This window comes from Ictalurus furcatus, chromosome 5 (assembly GCF_023375685.1).
Source record: "Ictalurus furcatus strain D&B chromosome 5, Billie_1.0, whole genome shotgun sequence".
NCBI lineage: Eukaryota > Metazoa > Chordata > Actinopteri > Siluriformes > Ictaluridae > Ictalurus > Ictalurus furcatus.
The window spans coordinates 15,772,200-15,786,134 of NC_071259.1; the positions used below are offsets into that span (position 1 = coordinate 15,772,200).

Consider the following 13,935-nt stretch of genomic DNA (forward strand, 5'->3'; position numbering starts at 1 on the left):
GAAAGGGAAGAGGAACACGTGATTTCCAACATCAGGTGGATAATTGAAAAGGATTCCAGAATGATGCTTATTTCCGTTTTATATACTACACCAAGGCCTTCGACTGTGCTGACCATGGAAAATTGTGGAACATACTCAAAGACATTGGGATGCCCAGCCACCTGATCAACCTCATGAAGAACCTGTACACTGATCGAGGAGCAACAGTGAGAACTGACTACAGCGAAACGGACTGGTTCAGGGTTGCAAAGGGCATCCGACATGACTGTATCCTGTCACCATCCAGACTTGATGATGCTCAAAGTGGAATCAAATTGGAGGAAGAAAAATCAACAACCTTCCGTATGCTGATGACACAACCCTAATTGCGGAAAGTGCAGACAATCTCAAAACAATGATGGTCAAGATCAAAGAAGATAGCGCTACAGCTGGACTAAAGCTGAATGTGCAAAAGACAAAACTCATGATGACGGAACTGTTACAAAGCCTCAGGATTGGTGCGGAAGAACTAGAGATAGTTAAAGACTTTACTTTCCTGGAATCGTAAATAAGCTGAGATGGCAAATACAGCCCTGAAATCAGAAGACGGCTACTCCTGAGAAGAAATGTAATGATGAACCTTGACAAGTTGAAGAAGTACAACGACACCTCCTTGGCAACAAAAATATGAATCATCAAGGCAATGGTCTTTCCTGTAGCGATGTATGGATGTGAAAGTTGGACAATTAAGAAAAGTGATCATCGAAATATTTACTCCTTCGAACTCTGGTGTTGGCGGAGGCTTTTATGCATTCCCTGGATTGCTAGAACAGCAAATCAAACAATTCTAGACCGAATCAAGCCAGAACGTTCACTGGAATCACTTTTGATCAAATGGAAGCTCACATATTTCGGTCACATAATGAGGAGAGAGAACTCCTTGGAAAAAAACATTATGCTTTGAATGATGGAAAGAAAACGGAAAAGAGGAAGACACCAAGATCAAGGTGGTTGGATGCTGTCAAGAAAGATACAAACATGAGTCTCCAAGAATTAAAGAATAACATCAAGGACTAAGATCATTAGAGCAACTTTATCCATCGGATCACCAAGAGTCAGATACAACTGAATGGAAAAAGCAAGCAACCTCACATAACAGGAAATACATGAACTTACATAGCGAGTTGTCATGGTTGTACCTCAAGTATTTACAATGGAAAATTTCAGTTTATTAAAAATGCAATGCATATGCTTAATAAATGTAAAATTAATTTTTCACATGATGTGAATGTGAAAATGGGCCACTATATAAAAGCATAAACATAATCTTGACAAAACCAAGAACATAACTGAACTCATAGCCAGTGCAAATCAATAGGAAACCTGAGGGTGCGATTTCATTTTGATAACTTTCTCCAATACATCAAGATGGTATGATCATATACATCTGTTGATTCATCTACTTGGAGTGCATAATAGTCACTTGCCTTAATGCATGTTACAGTCTACAACTTTATGTCCTCAGACATATCTTGTATTCTTATCCTTATGAGTATCTTATGATTTGCAGCAGATTCATTGAAGAGCTCTCTGGTCATGTCAATTGCAGTGGTTAATACAAGATTCTCTGTAATTGTGTGAGCTTTTTTTGCAGTTAACAATGACTACGTTTACAAGGACAACAATAATCTAATTATTGACCTTATTCTGAATAAGACAATATTGTGATTAAGGTGTTTACATTCATTGCTTTTAGAATATTCCTTTCATGTTCCCGTTTTACATGTTATAGAACATAGATTGATTAATGGCACAACGTCATTACGTCCCCACACCACGCCGTCTGACGTTCCCTCCAGAATTTCACATATCAACATACAGTTCGTCTTTGTTATGGTACCGTATACAGTTTTGGGTGTTTAATTTTTAACTTTACGAAAGCTTCAAGTGCAGTTAATTATTTGTCATGCTATACGTGCAAATAGACAACTGCTTGAAGCCATGGGCTGCGTCCGAATCCACATACTTACCTACTATATATTAGCTGAAATACGTGTATTTCAACTACTATATAATAGGTAAGTATGTCGTTTTGGATGCAGCCATGCTCTCTTGTTTTCCATCAAATGGTTGCAATGTGTCCTGTCGCAAAATACGGCGAAATCTCCCACACGTCGTTAAAAGGCTGATTAAGGTGTGTGCATGTCTGTAATGCACTTCGATAATGCGACTAAAATAGGAATACTCCACGTCTTAATTCGATTTGTGTTTACTTCGAGTATGACTTAAGTCTAATTAAGGTAATAAATAATCGCTGTTTAAATGGCTGCACTTATAATCGCTGTTTAAATGGCGCTGTCTGCACTTATATAGCGCTTTTATCCAAAGCGCTTTACACTGTGCCTCATTCACCCATTCACACACACTCACATACCAGTGGTAGAAGAGCTGCCATGCAAGGTGCTAACTTGCCATTGGGAGCAACTTGGAGTTCAGTGTCTTGCCCAAGGACACTTCGGCATGTGGAGTCATATGGGCCGGGAATCGAACCGCCAACCCTACGATTAGTGGACAACCTGGTCTACCACCTGAGCCACAGCCGCCCATGTTTACATGGTTGTTTATTAATCAGAGTATTGTCTTACTCTGGTTAATATTGGATTATTGTTGTCCATGTAAACGTACTGACTGTGATGAGTGAGTTTGTACAATGCACAAATTGCTTGCTCCTGTTGCTCTTTACTGACCTGTTAGCCAATAAGACACAAGTATTTCCACAGATTTTCCTGTAAACCCTGTCTGATTGGCCTTGCCTCCATTCACTGAAGATAAAATACAACAGTCTTCTTTTACTGACATTCAGTTGTGAATTATTCAAGGCTAAAGAAAAAATCTTCGGGCTATAGCCCTGAATGCCGAGGCCAGGTTATGACCCTGATATGAGCCTCAGGCCTGTTTCCCGGAAACAACAATCATAACGTGGTATGGAATGGATACGGGGGGGGGGGGGGTGGTGGGGGGGGGGGGTGGCAGGGGGGTTTATGAAAATATGTCTTTACTTGCACAGAAGACAAGCATATTTTGTGTGAATTTTTGGTTTAAATGAGAAGTGTTATGTTTGGAGAAATTCAATTCAATTCAGTTTTATTTGTATAGAGCTTTTAACAATGGACATTGTCCCAAAGCAGCTTTACAGAAATATATAAATTCAGGATATAAATTTTAAATGTATGAATTTATCCCAAATGAGCAAGCCAGAGGTGACGGTGGCAAAGAAAAACTCCCCGAGAGGATATGAGGAAGAAACATTGAGAGGAACCAGACTCAAAAGGGAATCCATCATCATCTGGGTAACAATAGATTATAAATAAATCCCTTCTATAAACATGCTAACACTATTTGGTCAAATAGTACAGTTGTACACCCAGGAAAATTCATTATAGTTTTTACGTGAAGTCTGTTTTGTTGAACTTATCCATTGTTCACTGATGGAGACTTGAGTTCAAAACTGTTTGTGGCAATTGCGGTCCTACAGCCATAATAGCAATTGTAGTCCTAGCCATCTTAGCATAACTTTTAATATGAATTGAGGTCCAAAGCCATCTTTATGATTTTTAAGTGGTACCATCCTCGGTAATCTCAATGATCTTTAGGCTGCACCATGTGGGGCCATCCTCAGCAGCAGCATGTGACTTCCAATTGATGAGAACTCCAACCAGAAGTAGGGCATCAGGATGGATCAGGCAGGTCCGGAGAGCAGAAGGGATCAGGATCACTGGTGTCTCAGAAGTATCATGTGTAGCTTGACAGAAAGAGAGACGGAGAGATTATTAGGTATGCCTATTGTCCCGTAAATGGTTAAGGACAATGTACTTTGCGTGAGTGCAAGCAGGGACTCTGGCAAGACTAGCTGTGACAGCATAACTAAAAGGGAGAGGCATAATGTAACACAGACATGAGGGCACCTTGGGAAATGAGGCAGGCAACCACTCCAGCATCAACAAACCTGGGTGAACACATGAAAGTGTGGGATGACAGCATCCAAACATCCCAATTCACCACAACACTCTATGCCTGTGAACCCTCTAGATCTGCTCCTTTACCTAAGGAAAAAAAAACAAGAAGCTTGACTAAACAAATATGTTTTCAACCTGGACTTAAACAATGAGAGTGTGTCTGAGTCCTAATTGGAAGGCTGTTCCATAACCGTGGGGCTTTGTAAGAGAAAGCTCCTCCCCCTGCTGTAGCCTTCAGTATTCAAGGTACCAACAAATAGCCTGCACCTTTTGATCGAAGTAGTTCACTCAGGTACTGTGGCATGAGACCATTTAGTGCTTTATAGGTCAATAGTAATATTTTATAATCAACGCAACATTTTACTGGGAGCCAGTACAGTATGGATAAGATAGGGGTGATGTGGTCATATCTTCTGGTTCTAGTAATGACTCTTGCAGCTCCATTCTGGACTAACTGGAGCTTGTTTATGCATCTACTGGTACAGCCAGACAGTAAGGCTATCTTGTTAGAATTAAGTAAGAGGAAGTTAATAAGCATCCAGTGTCTAATGTTCTTTACACATTCCTCAACTTTATTAAGCTGGTGTCTGTCATCTGGCTTTGCTGAAACATACAACTGTGTCAACATAACAGTGGATGTTAATTGTTTACGAATAATTTGACCCAGAGGTAGCATTTATAAAGCAAAAAGCAGTGGGCCTAAAATAGAACCTTGTGCAACACCAAACTTTACCTCAGTATGCATAGAGAAGTCATTTACATCTATGTACTGATATTTATAAGTCAAACAAGACCTGAGCCAGGAGAGGACCGTTCCCTTAACGCCAACAACGTTTTATAGTCTATCAGGGAGAACACTATGATCGATGGCATCAAAAGCTGCACTAATGTCAAATAACATAAGCAAGGAGACACGACCCTGATCAGAGGCCAGTAGTAGGTCATTTATCACTTTAACCAGTGTTGTCTCTGTGCTATGATGAAGTCTAAATCCTGACTGATACAGTTCATGAATATTATTCCTATGTAGGTATGAACTGCTGTGCTACAACCATTTCTAAGACCTTGGAGATATAAGGGGAGATTTGATATTGGCCTATAGCTGGACAATTGACAGGGGTCGAGGTCAGGTTTTTTAATCAGGGGTTGGATAACTGCTAGTTTAAATTATTTAGGTTCATAGCCAGTGCAAAAGGAAGAATTTATTATTTTTAGAAGGGGTCTGATTACTTCTGGAATAATCTGTTTGAAGAAACATGTAGGTAAGGGATCGACAAGTTGATGATTTTGATGAAAAAATGAATGAAATTAGTTCGGTCTCTTGAAGAAAAACATTCTAATCATTTATCTGATATTGCTGTATTATTATCTACATAGTTATTTATAAGACTGTCTGGTTTTAAATTAATAGTCTGAATTTTTTGTCTAATATTTTCAATTTTGCCAATTAAAAAATTCATGAAATCATGAATGAAACAATGACTATAATGACAATGAAATTGCTGCTATATAATGATTGTGTGCATGTTTCTGTGTTGGTCTTATTCCTAGTTAATTTTACTACAGCACTAAATAAGAATCTAGGATTATCTTCAATTAAGGTGGAGAGATAGACTGAGATAGACTTGCAGCACCAAGAGATTTCAGGAGGCTCTCCTTCTGTGCTGTTTGAAATACTACCAATGTGGTTTGATGCCATTTATGTTCTAATTTTCAAGTGGCCTGTTTTAAGGTGCATGCATTGTCCATGGTCATGATACCAGGGTGCTAGCTTTTTCTCTCTAAATATTTTTCTTTTAAGTGGAGCTAACTTATCTAGCGTGTAGCTGAATGTTGACTCTAAGCATTCAGTCGCCTGATCAAGTTCTTTTGGGATCAGACGGTGATTCAATCATAGATGATATCTCTGTGAGGTTATTGATAAAACTCTGTGCAATAGCTAACGTGAATGCACGTTTGATGTGGTAGCATGGCAAGGTGCATATATTATATTCAATATGCAATTTAAATGAGATGAAATAATGATCTGAGATAGCTTTAGACTGCGGAAATGTGACAACATTTTCTATATTTAATCCACATGTTAGTATAAGGTCAAGATTGTGACAACCATTATGAGTAGGCCCTATTACATTCTGATTGAACCCTACTGACACTAGAATAGACACAACTGCTGTTCTCAGAGGGTCTTCCGGGTTATCAAAATGAATATTAAAGTCGCTAACAATTAATGCTTTGTCTAAAGAAACAAACAGTTAAAGATGAAATCTGCAAATTCACCAAGGAATTCAGAATATGGCCCTGTGGATCTGTAAATAATAATTAGCAGAATCGACTTGGTAGACTTGTTTTTTGTAGCTACATGTGTTATACTAGTATAAAGAACTTCAAAAGAGTTGATTTTATGATTAGGTTTTTTTGTGATGCCTAGATTATCATTAATCTAGTACCACTTGAAGTACCATGGAAATGGTTTTGGATCTCAATTCCACATGGACATTCTCACTGTGGTTGCTGGGACTATGGTTGCTGCTATGGCCTTAGGACTGCAATTACCACATACAATTTTGTACTCAAATCTCCTTTAGTGAACAGTGGACAAGTTCAACAAAACAGACTTCATATAAAAGTCTGTTTTAAAGCTGCTTTGAGACAATGTCCATTGTTAAAAGTGCTATACAAATAAAATTGAATTGAATATAAATGAGTGCGACATCTCCTCCTCTGCCAGTTAGACGGGGCTGATGTATATAACTGTATCCAGGAGGACTGGCTTCATTTAGTGCTATGTACTAATGAAAGCATGTTAAGGAAAACAATGCATTTCAGAATAATGCCATCTGTGAAATATGGTGGTGGTAGTATCATGGTTTGGGCCTGTTTTGCTTCATCTGGGCCAGGATGGCTTGCCATTATTGATGGAACAATGAATTCTGAATTATATCAGCAAATTCTAAAGAAAAATGTCAGGACATCTGTCTGTGAACTGAATCTCAAGATAAACTGGGTCATACAGAAAGACAACGACCCTAAGCATACAAGTTGTTCTACCAAAAAAACGGTTAATGAAGAATGAAGTTAATGTTTTGGAATGGCCTTAATCCAATAGAAATGTTGTGGCATATATATGGCATATATGTGGGAAAAACAAGTTCATTTATTTCCTGTTATATGAGGTAGTAAATTATTTATTAAATATTCTGGAATCAACATTAACCTCTACCACAGTGATGGAAAGTGTGGAGAAAAATGAATTCAGAAATCTACAGAAACATTTTGTCTGCAGAGAGATGCATCCAATCTAATTGGGATGAACTTCATCTTGCAAGGCAGTAAATCAAACCACAACAAAGGCTTTCAATCGGTTTTAGACTGGCCAAGTCAATTACAGGACCTTAACCCAATTGAGTATGCATTTCACCTCCTGAAAGGAGCAACCCCCCAAAACAAACAACAACTGAAAGAACAAGCCTGAAAAAGCATCACAAAAGAAGAATACAACATTTTGGTAATGTCATTGGGTCTCCGGCTTGATGCAGTTGTCGCAAGCAAGAGATATGCAACCAAGTATTAAGTGTTACGTACTTTAAGACTATCTGTTCCAATACTTTTGCATCCCTAAAAACTAGGGGGTGTGCCACCAAAAGTTGCTTAACACATCTGGATGTAAATATCAAGAAAAGGAAAGCTGAAATTTAGATCAATCATTTCATATTCATCTTTTGATCTCAAACTCAAATGTCTTCAGTGTACAGGGGAAAAAAAACAACAACAAAAAAAACAACTGGCCTAGCTGTTCTAGTACTTTTGGAGGAGACTATAATTTTGTTCGAGTTTAAAAAGTATATCATATAAGATATCCATCCATTTTCTGCACCGCTTATCCTACACAGGGTTGTGGGGGAGCCTGGAGCCTATCCCAGGGAATTCTGGGCACGAGGCAGGGGATACCCTGAATGGGCGGTCAGCCCATCACAGGGCACAATTGCACACGCATATTCACACACTACAGACAAATTGGAAATGCCAATCAGCTTACAATGCATGTCTTTGGACTGGGGGAGGAAACCACAATACCTGAAGGAAACCCCCAAAGCATGGGGAGAACATACAAGCTCCATGCACACAGGGTGAGATTCAAACCCCCAAGCCCGGAGGTGCGAGGCAACCACTAAGCCACTGTGCCCCCAGTATATAATATATTGTTATAATATAAAAAGTATATCGATATGTAGATTAATAACACCCCAAGGGAACATACAGTATCTCACAAAAGTGAGTACACCCCTCACATTTTTGTAAATATTTGATTATATCTTTTCATGTGACAACACTGAAGAAATGACACTTTGCTACAATGTAAAGTATTGAGTGTACAGCTTGTGAAACAGTGTAAATTTGCTGTCCCCTCAAAATAACTCGACACACAGCCATTAATGTCTAAACCGCTGGCAACAAAAGTGAGTACACCCCTAAGTGATAATGTCCAAACTGGGCCCAAAGTGTCAATATTTTGTGTGGCCACCATTATTTTCCAGCACTGCCTTAACCCTCTTGGGCATGGAGTTCACCAGAGCTTCACAGGTTGCCACTGGAGTCCTCTTCCACTTCTCCATGACGACATCACGGAGCTGGTGGATGTTAGAGACCTTGTGCTCCTCCACCTTCCATTTGAGTATGCCCCACAGATGCTCAATAGGGTTTAGCCCATCACCTTCATCCTCAGCTTCTTTAGCAAGGCAGTGGTCATCTTGGAGGTGTGTTTGGGGTTGTTATCATGCTGGAATACTGCCCAGTCTCCGAAGGGAGGGGATCATGCTCTGCTTCAGTATGTCACAGTACATGTTGGCATTCATGGTTCCCTCAATGAACTGTAGTTCCCCAGTGCTAGCACTCATGCAGCCCCAGAACATGACACTCCCACCACCATGCTTGACTGTAGGCAAGACGCACTTGTCTTTGTACTCCTCACCTGGTTGCCACCACACACGCTTGACACCATCTGAACCAAATAAATTTATCTTGGTCTTATCAGACCACAGGACTTGGTTCCATAATCCATGTCCTTAGTCTGCTTATCTTCAGCAAACTGTTTGCGGGCTTTCTTGTGCATCATCTTTAGAAGAGGCTTCCTTCTGGTACGACAACCATGCAGACCAATTTGATGCAGTGTGCGGCATATGGTCTGAGCACTGACAGGCTGACCCCCCACCCCTTCAACCTCTGCAGCAATGTACTCATATGCTGCAACAATGCAGCACTCATAGGTCTATTTCCGAAAGACAACCTCTGTATGTGATGCTGAGCACGTGTACTCAACTTCTTTGGTCGACCATGGTGAGGCCTGTTCTGAGTGGAATGTGTCCTGTTAAACTGCTTTATGGTCTTGGCCACCATGCTGCAGCTCAGTGTCAGGGTCTTGGCAATCTTCTTATAGCCTAGGCCATCTTTATGTAGAGCAACACTTCTTTTTTTCAGATCCTCAGAGAGTTCTTTGCCATGAGGTGCCATGTTGAACTTCCAGTGACTAGTATGAGGGAGCGTAAGAGCGATGACACCAAATTTAACATGCTCCCCATTCACACCTGAGACCTTGTAACACTAACAAGTCATATGACACCGGGGAGGGAAAATGGCTAATTGGGCCCAATTTGGACATTTTCACTTAGAGGTGTACTCACTTTTGTTGCCAGCGGTTTAGACATTAATGGCTGTGTGTTGAGTTATTTTGAGGAGACAGCGAATTTACACTGGCATACAAGCAGTACACTCACTACTTTACATTGTAGCAAAGTGTCATATCTTCAGTGTTGTCACATGAAAAGATATAATCAAATATTTACAAAAATGTGAGGGGTGTACTCACTTTTGTGAGATACTGTACCTACAGTTTTGTTTCTTCTACAGTTGGAAAGGGCTTTGATATTAACAGGTGGTGTCAAGGTTTCTTTGAAATCAAAATTTATTACAAATATTGTATTTTATATTTCCTCTCTCAAAAACAGCCCATCATGACTTTGGTCACTTTTATGGCTCCAGCTATGTGGCTGCACCTGATGGCAGTCGCTCACCAGGTCTATCCCGAATCAAAGATGGGTTACTGATAGCAGAACTAGACTTGAACCTGAACCAACAAATTGCAGACATGTGGAATTTTAAGGTGAGTCAAAAAAATTGTCATAGATATGAACTATAACCACAGACCTAATGTATTTAAGCATACATTTTTCTTTTAAAATGGACAAAACAGTTGGAAAGTATAAAAAGGCTGTTTTTCTCATTAACCCTTACTGTTAGGTTCACATAGTCCTAGTCTGATAAAGGAAGTGCATCTGTCCATTGTTGTGAATTTCCTGATTGCACTTGAAAATCTCTACACATCACTGTTAAACTATAAATATTCAAGGATGTGAGTATTATGTGCAGGTGTCAAATTCTTGTGCTGTGTGACCTGTTTGTTTTTCTGCAGATGACAGGGAGATATGACTTGTATGCTGAGGAGCTCACAAAGGCTGTCCAGCATGCCTTCAGGCCCAATATTGTCAAGGAATAAATCTTTCTACTTTCTTCCATTGGAAACAAAGCTTTTCCTTTTTGTGCCTAAATTTAGTGGAGGATTATTTTATTTTAGTCAGAATAATATATTATTTGTACTTTCACTGGTTATGCCATTGTCAGCTCCCAAAGAAAATAACTAAACAAAAATAAATAAATAACTATTCTTCATTAGAATTTTGTATTGTTGATTGAGAAACAATCTTTTCTATATAATCTTTTATTAAAAGCTAAAGTTGCAGTATGAAATTAACTGGAGGGCATTAACGCTTGACCGGACAAGAAACCTGAAAATGTCAATAACAACAAAAGCACCACCAAAAATAATAATAATAACTGGCTTAATTATATAGCCTTTGTGATATAGTCAGTTATAAGCAATTTCACGTTCTTCTGCCGCTGAAAATAGTCTAGAGCATGTAGGCCTCCACATACAGAGGAAACCAGGAACGTTCAGGTTTAAACAAGCAGTTGCTTAGAAACAAGCTTGACCTATGAGAATTCGACCAGGCAACAGCAGCGAAATGTGTCGTTTTCATTTTCTAAAAAGCAATGTTTCTCAAGTCCTGCAACCCCGCCAAGTGCCTGGTAAAGCATCGAACTAAACAAAAAAAAAGAATCTAACGGATTATTATTATTATTGACCGGTCATGTTCAGAGCTCTGTACACTTGCTGTAATGTTACCGTAAACACTGAAGCTAGCTACATCACTAACCAGTGCAACGCCTGTTTCACACATGATCTGTTTGCAGTGCGTGTGCAGTACATATTTTTTTTCCGTGGCCATGTTCACAGGTTAGAGCATTCACACTGCTTGCAGATGCGGTGCAGCCAGTGCATTGCAGGAGTGGTGCAGCAGTGCACTGATTGTTTCCGTCTATTTTGTAAGTCTATTTTTGTTGTGCTGCACGCGCTGAATTAAAAAGTGATAGCGCATTATTCGTGGTCAAAATGAACACCAATTGACACGAAAATGTAGTAATTTCACCATAAATGCATAGAATTAAAGAATACTACTGTTTTTCACAATCATCTTATTACTTTAAGCCTGGGGTAAAACTAAGAAAACCAAAAACACTTACCAGGAGTTGCAAAAATAACTAATTAAATCAAAATTATGTCTAAAGTAATTTTAAAAAAAATGTGAAATACACTACACAGCTTGTTATATTTTGTGTGGGTGATGGGGGAGGGACGACGACACTCGCATCTCTGCAGAAAACGGCAATCATGGGACTGGCTGGTTATTGGAGAAAGTTGTTTATGACCTGCAGGATTTCTTATATAAAGATTTAAATGCAAAAGGAAAGACATGGGAGGCAGTTTTGGGGGGGGGGGGATGCACCACATACGCACTGCAAACGGAGCATGTGTGAACCTGGCCTTATGGGCCATTTACAGGACAACATTTTCAACTAAAAACTGAAAACTTTTTATGCGTTGTTTTGGGGCCTGAAAATGCAAACATTTGAAAATGGGTTTCAAAGTCTAAGTTTTTGCAAAAGTTGCTGTCATCGTTTCCATGTAAACATACAAAAACGAGAATTTGTGAAACTGATGACATCATGCGCACGCGTATTACGTGTTCAGTCTATAGGCATGCGCGCAAGTACTTCAAAACTACAATGGTGTTTGTGCTGCTCAAAAATTTTGAGTTTATTGACGCTTCTCCAGCAAAATGTAGATTTACCGCATCACTACTACAACCAGCTGAGACGCATGCGTTACATATGTCAAATTATTAACCCACACCTACGCCAAGGAACGGTATTCAAAATCTTATAATTATCTTTGTAATTGTCTGTTTTGGAGTATATCTGTATCCTTTTATTGCTAATAAAATATAGAAAGCAGACTGACTGCCAGTGTCTCACTATTTGGTTTGTATTTGCTGATTTTGTTCCATTTTGGTACAATGATGGTCAATAATTACTTAAACATGCACTATTTAATTTTTTTTCAGTATTTAAAAATGAACAAGCTTCGTTAACAGAATTCTGACCTGGAGTACAAGAAAAGCTAAAAGATGGGATTGAAGGCAGAAAAATCCATTTCCACAAAGACAAAAAAAAAACAAAAAAAACTTTATGCACATTTCATGTACATTAAATTATATTACATTACGAACGTCTCAGCATTTATTAACCAAGAAAAATAAGCTAAATCTATGCTTGACAAACGTGAGTTTTCATAATTCCTTATGACAATGAATAATTTTCCAAGTCTAACTATCAAGATTCTAAGTAACTGGAGACAGAACTGTTTTTGTACTCAACGTAGATCATAAACCATTGAAATTGTTTGAGAAATGTAAACTTTATTGTGCTTTTTATCCAGAAAAACCACAGCTTCCCCGTTTACTTGTATTTGTTTATAGGGCAGTCTTGCCCAGATCAGTATGGTGGTCACATTGACGTGAATGCTTAAGTGCGCAGGTGTGTAGTGTTTCTTTACAAAGTGACATCGCCAACTACTGACCTGGCATGCATAATACAGCATTTTTAGTCGTGTGAATGGGGATCGGTTTGACAACGTTGTCGTCTGTATGCAAAACTTTTCAAAAAAGCAAAAGGAAAAACTTTTTCATTTTTAGTACATCGTTGTTGTGTAAATGTACCCTTAATGAATTTAAAGCAACTTGAAAAGTAGCTAATATTTTTATATTGTGATTTTATGAAAGTGAGAAGTATTCCTCTAGTACAGCTCATATTCATTAGTCAAGGGAAAAAGTGCCTTCAGGCATGATACACTTCTGTCCCATGATAAAAGAAAATGCCACCAGCACAACATGAAAGCAAACATGATTTGAAAAATTAAGTTTATGCCCTTGCTTCTTTCTATGACTGTCTGACTGATGAGAGTATATTGCTTCTAAATAATTATATTTACACCACAATTTTTTTCCTCTCTGGGCAAGTAATGTTTTTACTTGGACAAGTGAATGACAAATTTACTTGTCCAAAGGACAACCACATGACAATGCTTAATGTCAAGCCCTGAACTGTTATTTAACAACTACATTAAATATACCTTCTGTTGAAATATGGTTTAAAAAAAAAAAAAAAAAAACACCCAGGTGAAGGATTAAAATATGAAATATTATCTTAGTTCACTGCTCTCCTATGACAAAGGACAGAAATAGGTGCAGCTGAAGGTTAATTGTATGTTTTAAATTTTTGACTTAAATATCTGACTTCAACACATTTAATTAATTATCGACTCCAATTTATAATAACTGTTAATGTAACCAATACCAAAGAATAAACTTTTAGTTAGTGAAAGTAATACATGGGTTTATTGTACAAAATACAAACACACAATGTACAGAAAGTAAAAACAAAGAAAACTTACAGAGTCAATGGACAGAATCATGAGCATAGGATG

General features: G+C 38.5%; 2 protein-coding genes across 3 annotated transcripts in view; one reads left to right on the forward strand and one right to left on the reverse strand.

Annotated features, from left to right (window-relative positions):
• upb1 (ureidopropionase, beta) overlaps positions 1–13,211 on the forward strand; it is a 114,243-nt gene extending 101,032 nt beyond the window's left edge. The window contains exons 9-10 of the mRNA XM_053624864.1: positions 10,001–10,155; positions 10,465–13,211. Of these exons, the coding sequence (XP_053480839.1) occupies positions 10,001–10,155; positions 10,465–10,548 (239 nt within the window). The 3' untranslated portion in view covers positions 10,549–13,211. The remainder of the gene's footprint in view (positions 1–10,000; positions 10,156–10,464) is intronic.
• gucd1 (guanylyl cyclase domain containing 1) overlaps positions 3,037–13,935 on the reverse strand; it is a 36,028-nt gene continuing 25,129 nt past the window's right edge. Inside the window, exons 7-8 of one of the 2 annotated variants that reach the window (XR_008385956.1) lie at positions 3,986–4,082; positions 3,037–3,781 (exon numbers count right to left, since the gene is read on the reverse strand). The gene's annotated coding sequence lies outside the window, so the exon portion shown is untranslated. Of the gene's footprint in view, positions 4,083–13,935 lie in introns of both variants that reach the window. The other variant, XM_053624867.1, reaches the window with a different exon arrangement.